This window comes from Monodon monoceros, unplaced genomic scaffold (assembly GCF_005190385.1).
Source record: "Monodon monoceros isolate NGI ecotype Baffin Bay Population unplaced genomic scaffold, NGI_Narwhal_1 Super_Scaffold_4, whole genome shotgun sequence".
In the NCBI taxonomy this organism is placed as follows: domain Eukaryota; kingdom Metazoa; phylum Chordata; class Mammalia; order Artiodactyla; family Monodontidae; genus Monodon; species Monodon monoceros.
The window spans coordinates 54,144,647-54,159,369 of record NW_021703781.1 but is presented as its reverse complement, the minus strand read 5'-3'; the positions used below and the strand labels follow the sequence as shown (position 1 = coordinate 54,159,369).

General features: G+C 43.8%; 1 protein-coding gene across 7 annotated transcripts in view; it reads right to left on the bottom strand.

Moving 5' to 3' along the window:
• ABCC2 (ATP binding cassette subfamily C member 2) overlaps positions 1 to 14,723 on the bottom strand; it is a 100,162-nt gene that overhangs the window by 37,559 nt on the left and 47,880 nt on the right. For 5 of the 7 annotated variants that reach the window (XR_003797084.1, XM_029245761.1, XM_029245760.1 and 2 more), the window contains 9 exons: positions 9,639 to 9,759; positions 9,232 to 9,364; positions 8,322 to 8,541; positions 8,018 to 8,172; positions 6,219 to 6,374; positions 4,291 to 4,490; positions 2,694 to 2,820; positions 1,004 to 1,105; positions 412 to 555 (listed from right to left, as the gene is read on the bottom strand). Coding sequence is in view for 5 of the 7 variants with exons in the window: in XM_029245761.1 (XP_029101594.1) it covers positions 412 to 555; positions 1,004 to 1,105; positions 2,694 to 2,820; positions 4,291 to 4,490; positions 6,219 to 6,374; positions 8,018 to 8,172; positions 8,322 to 8,541; positions 9,232 to 9,364; positions 9,639 to 9,759 (1,358 nt within the window). In the remaining 2 variants the exon portion in view is untranslated. Of the gene's footprint in view, positions 1 to 411; positions 556 to 945; positions 1,117 to 2,693; positions 2,821 to 4,290; positions 4,491 to 6,218; positions 6,375 to 8,017; positions 8,173 to 8,321; positions 8,542 to 9,231; positions 9,365 to 9,638; positions 9,760 to 14,723 lie in introns of those variants that run through there. The other 2 variants (XR_003797085.1, XM_029245763.1) reach the window with 2 other exon arrangements.

The following is a 14,723-nucleotide window of genomic DNA, read 5'->3' as shown; positions in this document are numbered from 1 at the left end:
CATACCAGGACTTTGCAGACCAGAGGGAGAACTAGGCCATTCTCTCTGCAGGGACAAACCTGCACACAGCTGTTCCCACCAGTTCCTTCCCCAGGCCGGTGCTTCCTCCTGACTTCCCCTCTACAAGCCTTGGCGCTTACAGGAAATGAGCCCAGTCAGCCACAGGAGGAGAGGGTGCAGACAGGGAGATAGGGGAGGGCTGAGCAAGAGAGCCCTTACAGGCTTAAGTCTGTTTGATCCTGTGTGGATATCCTGCCCTCTGGTGGTGGCGCTGTGTCCCTACACCTCCCCAGGGCAGAGGAAGCGCCCCAACCCTCTCACTTCCAGCAGATTAATGAAAGCCCAGAGTCCACTGCTCTCCACCTCTATGTTCACAAGGACTCACCCAGGCCTTTCTTCAGCTCCACCTACCTTCTCAGTGCTCTTAATGTCACAAGTGATCCCCTTCAGTACCAGATCCAGCTCAGGCCGATACCGTACTTGGTAGTTGCTAAACTGGATCTCCCCTTTGCTGGGCCAACCTTCTGGAGGCCTCTTATCAGTCACCCATGGTGCCTGGCAAGGCGACAGGAGGAAAAGTGCTTTACACAGTGACAACTCGCTCAACAGTCCCCACAGAACTCATGTCACAGAACAGGGTAGCAGTGTGCCAGCCACCGGTGAGCATCTGCATTGAATAGACTGAACTAGACTGGTACTTCCAGAAGGCTCCTACCTTATTCAATTAAAGAAACCCTATCCCACGAGGTGGTTCTGTGCATCTCCAGAATGAAGCCACCATTTAACTTGGTGCATCCCAAGACCTGACTTCTCCCAAACCATTACCTATTTTAGGTTTCAAGAAATTAGGTTCTTTCAGTTAGAGCAAGGGAAACTTCCAGAGAACCTTTATGACCCCATGTGAAATCTCTAGATAAGGTGAAGATGCATTCTCAAAGCGGTGGCTTTTTTTTTTTTTTTTTTTTTTTGGCCTTGTCCCTGGCTGCTTCTGATTCCTCCTTACCTCATTTTCCACGTTTATGTACTCATTTATTCGCTCAACAGCCACAATGTTGGTCTCTATTTCTGACGTCATCCTCACTAGCCAGTTCAGGGTTTGTGTGATCTACAGAAAAACTGGAAGACTAAGGATCATCTCAGGCTCAGAAACCAACCCAACCAGTTAAACCACAAGGTCAGTCTAGTGCCTACTCTGCACCCAGCACTATGCCGGGCTCTACAAGAGAGCAAGGAGAAGTATAAGAGACAATCCACACCTCCTTGGGGGAGGGAATGAGGCCGGTGCATTGAATGGTGGGAGGACAATTAAGTGCTCAACTGTGTGGTGCTCACAGGAAAGGCACTACTAGCTTGGAGTGGCCTAGGGCCCAAGCTGAGGCTGGAGAGGCCGGCCGTGGGTCTCCTGCCTGTAAGCCCTTAGGGGTTAGGGGTGGCATTCTACCAATGGGGAAGCATAAGGAAAGACACAGGGTAGGAGAAGGCCTTCCAAATAGCTGCCACCTCTGCTCCCAACAACAGCTCCACTGAGAACCCAGCCCTCAGGGTGGGACATCCACATGGACCCCTGTCCTCTGTTACCCCAATAAACTCCAGGTGCCTTCCTGCCATTACAGAGATAACATCTAACCACTAGGAAGATGACTGTCATGATCTGGGCCAGAGTCCAGGGAATCCGTGGGTTACTCAGAGGCAAGCTGCTCACATGCAAGCTTTTTCAGGCAAAAATGTAGTCCTGGCACATACACACAGGGAATCTTTGTAGAGCACATGGTGGTTAGAGAGAGGGAGAGCACAGGAGGCTGGGGACTACAAGTAACCACTTGGTGAAGCCTGGACCATATGAATTGTTGATATTTGAATGTTTTTATTTTGGTTCAGTATAATAGTTCTCCAACTCTTTGCCCCATCTGTCCTAGGTTAATAAGCCTAGAAATGAGGGGATGAAAGGGCAGTGGCACAAGGAACCCTGTGATTCTGGTAAATGACAGAGTCCTTTTGGGTGTCCCGCCACGATCACCTTGGGCCTTATTAACGCCAACTGAAAATAGCACCATATAGAGCCTGCTGGTAACTGTGCAGACCCCCAGTATATTAGTTCAGAAAGAGTCCACAAAAGATGGCCAAATTACTCATTAAATGAGTATCATTCATTAAACATTTACCATAGTGCCAGTGGTAGCAAAATGGCTGAGTGGTAGGAAATAACGTCTGATATCTATCTCTTAGTCAAACAGGGGATGCATTATATAGTTCTATTAGACTCTATATTCTTTATTAAAATTAACTCCAATTATTCCGTGATTTAACAAAATAAACATAGAAGTTATTTGTTCAGAAGACTTTCTGGTTACTGCTGCATTATAATAGAAACTCATTTATTTTCTCTTTTGATTATAATCAAGCAAAGAGACAGGAAACTATTAGATAATCATCTGAGATTGCTTCCTTAACTACCCAGGGCAACACAATTTATGTCCAGTTACCCAGATGACACTGGTACCTACTTAGAAAGGGAAAGGAGCCCGTCCATGGGTTACACAATTAGTAAGAGATGGAGCTAGGGTTTGAACCTCAGTCTCCCCTGGTCCCTCTGGATCTAGAAAGGAATCAAGAGCACAGACTCCACGGTATACCCGAGACTCCATTTAAGAATAATGCATTAATTCAACCAAACTCCCAACCTTCAGACTCACACTGAGTGCATTGGAGAGAACAAAGCCCACAGTGTCCCCACTTAGGGTATCTCTATAAATAACCATCATCAAGGATGAAAAGAAGACGATCAGGTTCCCAATCAGCTCCAGACGAACTGCAAGCCACCTGGAGGGCAACAGAACCAGAGAAAGAGGTGTCACTGAAAGGTGTCCACTTCCTTACCTTACCCAGCAACCTAGGTGTTCGTAGAACATTCTCAGAGTTGGTAGGGCTGCATTCTTAGGAGGTGTCTCAATTTGACTATGCCATGTGTTCCTAAAGTCTTTTAAATTGGATTTTAGAAAATAAATTGCATTTTAAAGGATACTAGAAGAGTTTGCTAAACTAAGGGAATCCTATAGTCCAATGTCTCCCAAACTTGCCAAATCTTAAGAATCATCTGGTGGCAATTGTTAAAAATACACAAATTCATGCAAAAAATTCCTGGACTCTTCCCCAGGAGATTCAGGGAATGGGTTTCAGGAATCTGCATTTTAACAAATGTTCCAAGTGAGTTCTTTTGATTAGGCATGGGAAACAATGGCATAAAGAATCCAAATGTAAGGTTAGAAAGAAATCATCACAGGAAGGTTCAATGTACCCTGTCTGATTTCATGATTTTTAAAAGGGTAGAGAAGAAGCTGGAGGTGGAGGGAAATTAGGTGTGAGCTGATGACAGGGAGGTATGTCGGGCTTTGTAGAGAACTGCATAGTATGTAGATTGATGTAATTTATGAAAACAGACTTTCCCAGTAAAATGTATTTAACTAAATTTGAATAATTCTAGCACGTGTACAAATAAATATGATACATATTTTACAATGGGGGGGTCCAACAGAAAATTGACTCTTATGCCTGTTTCCTTCTTGGAAAGTATCTAAGATATAAAAAATCTTTACAATCAAATTTCTGACCTCTCCATGTTCCAGATAATACTAAGCATCATTAGCCTGCCCTTCACACCGCAAGACAGTGTAGAAGCCACTCAGGAGTTTTCACTTCCTCCTCCAAGGACACATGACTTCTTGCCCGGGTCTAATGAAGCTGGAGAAATCAAGAATGCTCACCCTTTTTGGATTCATCTCACAGGATGTGAGCTTCTCATTTCTGTCATCATTGATTTTGCCTAAAATTTCCCAGCTTTCCTCCCTCCAACCTCTGCTTCTTTCACCACCCTACAAAGAGTGTCCTGCCTATGGAGAATCCCACATCCATTCTCAGGGAAGCAAACAGAGAATATCCAGTTCACCCAGCACGTGAACAGTACCTGGGTTATCAAATGCTCACAGATGTCATGTGACTCCCTCAATAAGCCTATGAGGTAGGTTGTGTTCCAACCATCGTACAAACAAAGAAAATGAGATTTTCCTGAGAGGGGTCAAGACAATTCACCCCGCTTGGTAAGTGGCAGAGCAGACAAAGGGACCCCCAGTCTCTGACTCCAAAGTTCATGCTTTCTCCTCTCTACTCACATGACAGGCGTGTTTGGCAAGAGTGAATTTCACAACACTGGCCATGCCTGCCCTCCCACAGCTAATGTCAAAACTGCAGAACCCCGAAGCACATATTTGGGTGAATATCCAGGGGCAGCCTCACCTGTTGGAGGTAATCCAGGAAAAGACACATTTCTGGTTGGTGTCCGTCACCATCTCATTGTGCTTTAGAAATCGCTCCTGGTGCTCAAAAGCACGGATAACAGACAAACCTGACACAGTCTCACTAAAGTGAGAGTAGATTGGGGACCTGGTGACAGAGTCCAGTCGTCTCAGCTGGCGGGAAGTAGCCACATAAAATATCTGGACCCAAAAAAGTGAAGACTCAGTCATACAATCATATCACATACGCTGTACCTCTTCCTTCATGGCCGTGACCCAGTATTATTTACGTTGAGGCCACAGCTCACATCTGAACAGAGAAGTGGCTCTGGTCTCATCTCTGACTAGAGGAGAAATGAGAGAGGCTCAGAGGAAGAGGATGCTGGGAAGATCTGGGGTTGGAGGGAACAGAGAAGCACGAAAGCGCGGACACCACACCTCACTCAGCCCTAGAGGTTGGAATTTTCAAACCACGTAAGGAGTTTTGTCAGCCTAATCCGTATGGTCCCAAGAATCTGCACATATTGTCTAAATGACAGTTTTGTAGTGGTTAGGAAAAGTCTCTAAAAGATTTTATAAATGCTGCTGGGAACCGAGGGGTGTGTAAAGTGGATATGGGCAGTAAATGGTCCAAGAAACGTATGCCAAGGTTTTGATAAAAATTGAATAATCAGGTAAGTGACCAAAATTGTGCTTTGACAGTGTGTGAAGGTAAAGGTCGTTTGGAGGTGTGTGGAATGCTGAGGGTCTAAGAACTGGAACTGGATGTAATAGCGCAGGCTGAAGGGGGAGGTTCAGTGGGGTGGGTTAGTGGTGCTACTAGATTCCAAGAGGATTTGTTGAAACTAGGGAAGAACTGGGCATTTGAGTCAGAATTCAAAATGTTATACCTGGAAATTTCCTCAAAGATCCTGTTTTTTTTTTGTTTTTTTTTTTTTTGCGGTACAGGGGCCTCTCACTGCTGTGGCCTCCCCCGCTGCGGAGCACAGGCTCCGGACGCACAGGCCCAGCATCCACGGCTCACGGGCCCATCCGCTCCGCAGCACGTGGGATCCTCCCGGACCGGGGCACGAACCCGTGTCCCCTGCATCGGCAGGCAGACTCTCAACCACTGCGCCACCAGGGAAGCCCAGATCCTGCCTCTTATTTGTTGGTTTGTTACTGACAAAGATGACGATGTTCCTGAGGAACTCAACACAAACACCAGGTGGTGTCAACTTACCACAGGCCACAAGTCTGCCCTTGACTGAAGGGCTTCAGAATTGTTTTCTCAAGGTGATCAATTCATCCCAAAGGTAAATGGTGGAACAAGAATTCTCTCCACAGCTTCCCTTCCCTCATCAGTTTTTATCATGGTCATGGAGCCCCTTACACTTGCTCCAGTTTTTCTGTGAGACTTGGCTTTTAAGCTGTGTCCTCAAGAACACACTGGAATTGAGCCTAAGCCACCCACAGACATCCCAGTGAAAGGAGAACTGCCCTGAAATGAGAAGAGACTGGGCTCCTGCTGAGGGACATCTCCAAGTAGATAATCCTAAGCCAACCAAGGAAGCAGCCTTAGCACAACTCTTCTAGAAGCCACCAATTACCTTACCATTGTGAAGGGTCTTACAGAGCTTCAAGACTTTGTCCAGAGCCAACCTCAAAGTAGTCTTGGATCCAAGCATAAATATGCCCCACTTACACTTGTGGGGTGCGGGGCAGAAGTTAAGGTGAGATTGACCGTGAACTTCCACCCACCCATCAGTGCTGACACTTCAGCTTCAGAAAGTGGCCTACGGGCTCCTTGGTATGTTATTATCTGGCTCAATGACGAAGATGCTGGAGAGGGGAGAGTGACTAGCAATAAACACAAGAGAAGAGTCTCAGGAAGGAGCTTGGGCTTTTGTGAGTAGAGAAGGAAGGAAACCTAGCCATTTCCAAACCTACCTGAACAGACACATAAATGATGCCAAGAGGGACGATGACGATGATGAAGGCTGGAGTGGCCAGGCAGATCATGACCAGGGTGCTGATGATGCCCAGGAAGCACAAAATCCAGCTGCGCAAAGATGTGGGGAGGGTGTCATCCACCGTGGAGATATCCTAGGGACACATAAGAAGGAGAGATGGTGTGCTAATGAATTCCTATGACATTTTACATCTTCTCGGTTCTAGCAGCGAATTTGCTCAGTCACATCAGAATGCAAATAACTATATGTCCAGGGTTGAAAGAAAAAAAGAAATCCTCACCAGCTATTAGTTCTATGCAGATTAATTTTGACCCTTACCTGGCACAGATTCTCCATCTTTCCTTCCTCCACCCCCTCCTTTATCTCCTCTTAAGGGCTCAGTCATCAGCTCCAGAGGACCCTAGGTATAATTCTCCTTTATGGTCTGAGCCACCTCCTCCGCAAAACATACTGTATAACTAATGACAGTTTCCTTTTTCATGCAAAAGCAGTTAGCAAAATATGACTGTTGCCTAAGTAACTCACAGTAAGATCTCTGTGTTCTCTTTTTCGGAAGATTAATTATATATATATAACAACAGTGGAAAAGAGTGTGCAACATTTGCAAAATTCCTGTGAGAAATCTCCCCATCCAAAATTGTGTACTTTTTTAGGTTCTATTTAAGAGCAGAAAGCCCATTTGTCTCCAGTGACATCATGCCCACCATCTTTGTTCCACAGGAAGGTGACAAGTGGGGGCCTGCCCACTTTTGAAGCAGTCACCATGTCCCCAGAACCTGCCTGTGGGCTGGGAGCTAGACTTTCTTTGTCTGCTCCAAGACCAAACAAATAAGGGCTCAGAGCTCCTCAGACATTTTTTTTAAAATGTGCACCCTCTTCTACAAACAGAAGACTGAAAATTCTGTTGGTGATAGTTGAATGTTATTCAGAATTGTCTGGTTTCCTCTGTTCTTGAAATTTCCCCCTTATGTTCATTAAGAATCAACGACTTTGGTCTGGCCCATGGAAGAGAGCCATCTATATGATCTTAGCATTTACTGAGCATCCCAATGCCTAGTACAGTCCTTGGCTCATAGAAGGTACTCAATATATGTTGAATGAATGAATGCTAAGGGTCCCAGAATATGCAGTCGATGGAGAACCCCATTAAAATCATAGGATTCCACAATCCAGACCTTGTTTACTTATTTTTAAAGCATCAAAGATGGGAGATTCAGGGATGGAGGCGGCAACCAAGCAAAGCATTGTCCTGCTATCTCTTTTATTCACTGTCACACTAGTGATAGTGCTTTTACTTGTGTTTTTCCCTCTGCAGAACAATCCTTCACATCCTGCTTCTGCCACTCGCCCATCCCCTACCCCCACCGTCTCCCTGGCTAACTTCTATGAGTTAAGTCCCTCCTTTTCTGACATTTCCCACCCTCAATCACCCAGGTTGAGCTGGTATCTCTTTTCTCTGTCACTCTTTTGTACTCCAAGAATGCCACTGTACACATCGTTGTTACTGGGTTTCCTATATCCTATCATAATCCCTTACTTCCTTGGCCGTCCCCCTCACTAGAAGGTGAGCTACTTAAAGGGAAAGAGTTGTTCATCCCTGTAACCCCAGGATCCTTAGGACCTCACACAAGGTGTTCAAGAAGTATCTGCATGCTGAGTGGACCAAAAAACTGGAACTGCCCAGTGTTGCCTGGGGACACATGAGAATTCTTTCCCTGTCAGAAATAAAAAGATCCTCAGCATAGAAACACGTCTTACAACCCCTGAGATACTTACGCCAGCAAACCTGTTCACTATCCGGCCAGTGGGTGTTGTGTCAAAAAAACTCATGGGTACTCGAAGGATATTGTTCAGCAGCTGCCTGTGAAGAGTGCTTGCTGCGTGGACGGAACCATAGACACTCCAGAGATTTGCTATGAGCACAAATATACCTGGAAATGGAACCAGTTTAGTCAGCACCATGCACAGGGATCCCTGAAGACTTGTGCAGGACATAATAGCAAATTTTTCATGAGTCCAGGCAAAGGACGTGGACCTGACAGAGTGTCTCAGAGATGGCTGCCGTAGCCGTCACACATACCTTGTGCTAATCCCAGAGCTCCATAGACACCAACTCTCAGGTCCCTCTGAGAGGCTGGATAGTTGGTGCTATTGAAGGTTTTAGAGTCATGGGTCCAAGCACTGAGCCAGAGGTTCGATCCAATAAAAGACACGGAATGGAGCACAAACCCAAAGATAATGAAGAATATCGAACACCATCCTATTGCTTGTAGGTATTTCAGGTAGATGGAGAACTTCACCTGCAAAGCCCCCACCTCAATATTAGTAGAGTTCCTAGCGGCTTTTGGTGAGGAATTACCTAGAATACCAATCATAGGGGGAGTACAGTCCTTTGGAAAGCGGAGAGCCGGTGGCAAAATTTGGTAGTCTGTGATCACATTTCTGTACTGGGCCAGGATGATAATAATCAATGCTGAAATATAATGCAGGGTAAATAACCATCAGATTATTAATGAGCTTCTAGATACAATTAAGAGGAAAAGATATAAAAACAGAGTGGGACAGATAAGGCTATACCACAGACCTTGGAATTTGTTTTATTAATGTTTAAGTTAAGATCTTAAATTTAAGAGCTTGGTTTTAAGTTTTATTAATTTGAATTGTGTGCTATGAGCTTGATATATTGGTATTCTCTGGCTCCCAGAATTGCATCTCAAAGCATTTTTGTTTTTACCACATTATCAGAATGGAATCAAACACTCATGAAGTGTAGTATGAGGATATTCACAGGGAACATGTCATTCTTCATGGAAATACAATTTGATAAAAAGCCCAGAGCCTCTGCTAACATTTCAATGATAAATTTAAAGACTGGCAAAGCACACAAGACGTATCCCTCTGTAGATATGTATTCAAGTCATCAAACTTAAAAATGTTCAAATCCCAAGCCTTATATCACCTCTAATGGTACTTTTTACTGTGGTGTTTACCTTTCCAGTTTGTATGAATTCCTTCTTAATTAGTTTTTGCCCTTTCACTGGTTCTTCCTCCTCCTTCAGGATATTCACATTCCGAGTTTTCAAGTCTTTTAAGGGCTTCAGACGCCTGCTACTGGACCTAGAACTGAGAGATTGAGAGGGGAAGCTTTCCTGAGCATGTAGATGCATCCCAAGGGTCTTCTTGCAAGCAGGTGTCACAGTAGCTCTGCTCACATCAAAGTGCATTTCAGAGCAGATGGTCATGGGGGAAACACCACCCCAACCCTCCTCCACATGCACAGAAACAAAAGAGCTGGGAGCGTCCATGTGGACACTCAGAAAAAGTCCACAGAGAAAAAGAGAATGATCAGTTGGAACTATGGAAGTGATGGGGGATGCCAGCTGAATATATGACCAACCTGCGACTAAATGTTCGATGAAGACTGTTCTCTCTTTTCATGGACAAGGAGGCCACATCTTCAGGGATTTCCTCCACACTGGGCATCAGCCCATAGTCATCTTCTTCACTGTCCTCATTGACTAGGAGACAAATCAAAGGTTAGGGAGATTGCTGCATAGAGCTGTCATAGCCCTATGAACAAGAAGAAAAGTCTTTTCTGATCTTGTTGGTCTTAATAAGAGATCCCAGATGTACACACAGGTTGGAATCTTTTACTCCAGAAATACTGTTTATTAGGACATCTCATTGAAAATTACCAGGATAAAGGAGAGGTGAGTTAATATTCCACTGGAAGAGAAACGGTCAAAAAGGAGAAGAATATTCCCAGAAGCTTGTAAGTTCCTTTGGAGCAGGAAAGAACTTTTAAGGATTACAGTAGACAAACAGAAGAGTCATAATCCCCAGAAATGTCTAAAAAGGTGAGTGTAAATTTAAAATGTTCTGCTTGAAATTCAAATAATTTGAGAAATTTTATTAATTTAAAGCGTTTTAAAAAACATATCCTGAAAATAAAAGGTAAAACAGCTTGGTCTGTGAAAATGGTAGAGTTATGACCTCCAGAAATTGGTACCTCTGTAAAAGCAGTGAGCATACTAGCCAAAAAATGTCAAAATCAAATTTTCCGTAACTTTGAAATTAACCAAAGGCTTGCCACAATCTAAGGAGCATTTATTTAAGAAAAATGGCTAAATCTCAGAAAGAAAAGTTTTGTAATAGTTTAATTTACCCTATTCCTATTCCCCTCTCCTTAGATCTGCTGTAGCCTAGAAAACCAACAGCCACACATTCACTGTAACCATGAAAATCACCAGCCTAGCAGCTGCTGGAAGGAACAGCCTGGGTTCAGAGCATGCTCAAAACCTCACTTCTGGAGAACTGTCATTATTTGACCTGTCTGGCAGTTCCCTGGAAAACTCCATTCACAGGGCTTGTCTTTACAGAACCTGACTTGGAGTTGGCTCTAACAATCAGCAGTAGTTGTTTAACATCACAGCTGCCTGAGGCAGTGATAACAGTTGGAGCAAAGAAGAAACTGACCAAGAACTTAAGAGGAAAAAAAACCTGGGGAATAAGATATCCATAGGGAGCTTTGATATCTTCAATATATTCCTGGCAATCGAGAATGTCATACACATATGTAGGGTTGCACACATGCCAACCCAAGAAAGACTTGAGAATGTCCTATTCTCTTACCTCTGGCTTACCTTCAGACTCTGTGCAAGCGGGGAAAAAAGGCTGAGGCAGAACTATAAATCGCCTGCTGGCATGTTAAACAGACATGTCCACCCCCACCCCCCATCCCCACAGAGCCCCTCAGCAAAGGCTGAGTGACGTATCGGTTCCAGGCACTTGAGGAAATCTCTGTTCAATCGTTATCTGACCACTAAGCCAACCAAGCAGGGACTTCTATGGCCACATGAGACAAAGAAAGTAGACTTAACAGAATCAGTTCAGGAAACTAAACAGGAGGAACAACAAAAGCAAACCCTGGTTGAGGATGGAGGGGAGAGAGATCATATTTCCAGAATTGTTATGCTATTTAAAATGACCGGTTTTCAGTAATCAAGACAGTATGGTACTGGCATAAAAACAGAAATATAGATCAATGGAACAGGATAGAAAGCCCAGAGATAAACCCACGCACATATGGTCACCTTAATTTTTGATAAAGGAGGGAAGAATATACAATGGAGAAAAGACAACCTCTTCAATAAGTGGTGCTGAGAAAACTGGACAGCTACATGTAAAAGAATTAGAACACTTCCAAACACCATACACAAAAATAAACTCAAAATGGATTAAAAACCTAAATGTAAGGCCAGACACTATAAAACTCTTAGAGGAAAACATTGGCAGAACACTCTATGACATAAATCACAGCAAGATCCTTTTTGACCCACCTCCTAGAGAAAGGGAAATAAAAACAAAAATAAACAAATGGGACCTAATGAAACTTAAAAGCTTTTGCACAGCAAAGGAAACCATAAACAAGACGAAAAGACAACCCTCAGAATGGGAGAAAATATTTGCAAACGAAGCAACTGACAAAGGATTAATCTCCAACATTTACAAGCAGCTCATGCAGCTCAGTATCAAAAAAACAACCCAAACCAAAAATGGGCAGAAGACCTAGATAGACATTTCTACAAAGAAGATATACAGATTGCCAACAAACACATGAAAGAATGCTCAACATCTCTAATCATTAGAGAAATACAAATCAAAATCACAATGAGGTATCACCTCACACCAGTCAGAATGGCCATCATCAAAAAATTTACAAACAATAAATGCTGGAGAGGGTGTGAAGAAAAGGGAACCCTCTTGCACTGTTGGTGGGAAGGTAAACTGATACAACCACTATGGAGAACAGTATAGAGTTTCCTTAAAAAACTAAAAACAGAACTACCATATGACACAGCAATCCCACTACTGGGCATATACCCTGAGAAAACCATAATTCAAAAAGAGACGTACCACAGTGTTCATTGCAGCTCTATTTACAATAGTCAGGACCTGGAAGCAACCTAAGTGTCCATCGACATGAATGGATAAAGAAGATGTGGCACATATATACAATGGAATATTACTCAGCCATAAAAAGAAACAAAATTGAGTTATTTGTAGTGAGGTGGATGAACCTAGAGTCTGTCATACAGAGTGAAGTAAGTCAGAAAGAGAAAAATAAATACCGTATGCTAACACATACATATATGGAATCTAAAAGAAAAAAAAAATGGCTGTGAAGAACGTAGGGGCAGGACAGGAATAAAGACACAGACGCAGAGAATGGACTTGAGGACACAGGGAGGGGGAAGGGTAAGCTGGGATGAAGTGAGAGAGTGGCATGGACTTACATATACTACCAAATGTAAAATAGATAGCTAGTGAGAAGCAGCCACATAGCACAGGGAGATCAGCTCAGTGCTTTGTGACCACCTAGAGGGATGGGATAGGGAGAGTGGGAGGGAGTCACAAGAGAGAGGACATACGGGGATATATGTATATGTATAGCTGATTCACTTTGTTATAAAGCGGAAACTAACACACCATTGTAAAGCAATTATACTCCAATAAAGATGTTCAAAAGAAAAAGATCAGTTTTCAACAAAAATTATGAGACATACAAGGAATCAGGAAAGTATGGGACTGTACACAGGAAAAAAGTAGTCAAAAGAAACTGTACTCAAGCAAGCACAGATGTTGGACTTACCAAAGACTTAAATCAGCTCTGATAAATATATTCAAAGAACAACAGGAAACCATGTCTAAGGATCTAAAGAAAAGTTCTCACCAAATAGAGAACATCTTTATTAGGCCCATTAGCATGGGCCCCTGATCCAATATGTCTGATGTCCTTGTAAAAAGGGGAAATTTGGACACTGATGCACATAAGGTATAACACCATGTGCAGATGAAGGCAGAGATTGATATGAAGGATGCCAACAAATGCCAGCAAACCACCAGAAGCTAGGAGAAAGACCTGGAATAGATCCTTCCCTATTGCTTTCAGAAGGAACCAATCTTACTGACACCTTGATTTTGGACTTCTAGCCTCTAGAACTGTGAGACAATACATTTCTGTTGTTTAAGACACCCAATTTGTAGTGTTTTGTTATGGCAGCTAATTAAGAAATACACAGAGCCAATGTTGATACAGGTAACCTTTGCCCTCCTGACCTTCCCTTTATTCTACCATCTTGTAGTCTGTACCTTGAGCCCCAGAGCCGACACAACAGCATGCCAGGCAGTGGGGCTTATACAACTTCTCAGAAGTGGCCTATGTTTCCCAGAGCAAGGGTTTAATGAGCTGTTTTGCAAACTGTCTTTTGTACACAAAAGATAGGATTTTTCAAAGGGGCTGTCTACCCATGGGGGTTTATAAACAGAACTTAGAAACTCAGAAGATCAAATCAGAAAAAGTTTAGAATTAGAAGGAGAAAACTGTCCAGGTTGTGGTGATGTGGCTGACTGAGCAGTAACTCAGGGGCATCCAGCATCAGACACTACCCTTTGCTGGAGATCTTCAGTCCCCAAGCAGGTACTTTTTGTTTTCTCCAGGCCTGTCCTGGAGCACATAAAGACTGATGGAAAGCTCTGACCCCTTCCTTTCTGCTGGGATCCCTGCCCCACTTTCCTGGGCTGGGTCCCAGTCCCTATAGCCCACACCATCGTATTCTTTGTTCCCACCCTGTCCCACCAATGCTTACAGACTTCTTGGTTTAGGCTTTTCTTTCCGACTCTTGTGGTTTTAAACCATCACATGTCCTGACCTCAAGGCCTGACTGTGATCCCACTTGCAGGCTGTGTAGTTACTGCCTCTTCTGATTGACTTTCGGAATGCCCCTGTACCCTCCAGATCTTGCTTTCTCAGTCCTGACCTCCTGCTGATAACTGCTACCTGAAGCAGATACCCAGAACCATGCACAGGACTACTGCTGGCAGGTTCTTGAGAAGGACCCCAGAGACCAGGGCTCCATTACTGACTGGGGCTAGTCAGCGACCCCAGTGGTAGTGGTATTGGGTAGGGGCTATTCCTGTGGCACACTGAGACTATGCAACTGCCATGATTTTTTTTTCTGGTTCAGAACACCCAGTGGCTTTTGGTGTATTAGTCAAATCCCTTTGTTAGGGCGTATCAACAGTTTAGCAGTACATTATTAGTACCAGGTATTACAAAGCTGTCCAGGAAGTGGTTCTCATGAATTTGGGTAGATGGGGTGGAATATGTGACTTGAGTCAATAGAAGCAGGGCATTCCCTAAAAGGGGGCCCCTTGTGCCACTGGTGTCTCTTCCACAAGGGCTAATCACCCCAGATCTCCAGTCATCCTCTAAAGAGTGCCCTTTGATTGCATGTCAGAGACCAGATGAGCAGGATTATCCCCCAGTTTGGCTGAGATATAAAGTTTCTATGTTTGTGTTTCTTTACAGAGACACAAAACACAGAACAGATATTGGATCTCTGGATAATTTATTTCCAAATTTAGTTCACTGGATACTGAACAGTTCAGGAGGTAAATAGTGGTAGTTTACTACTTCTAC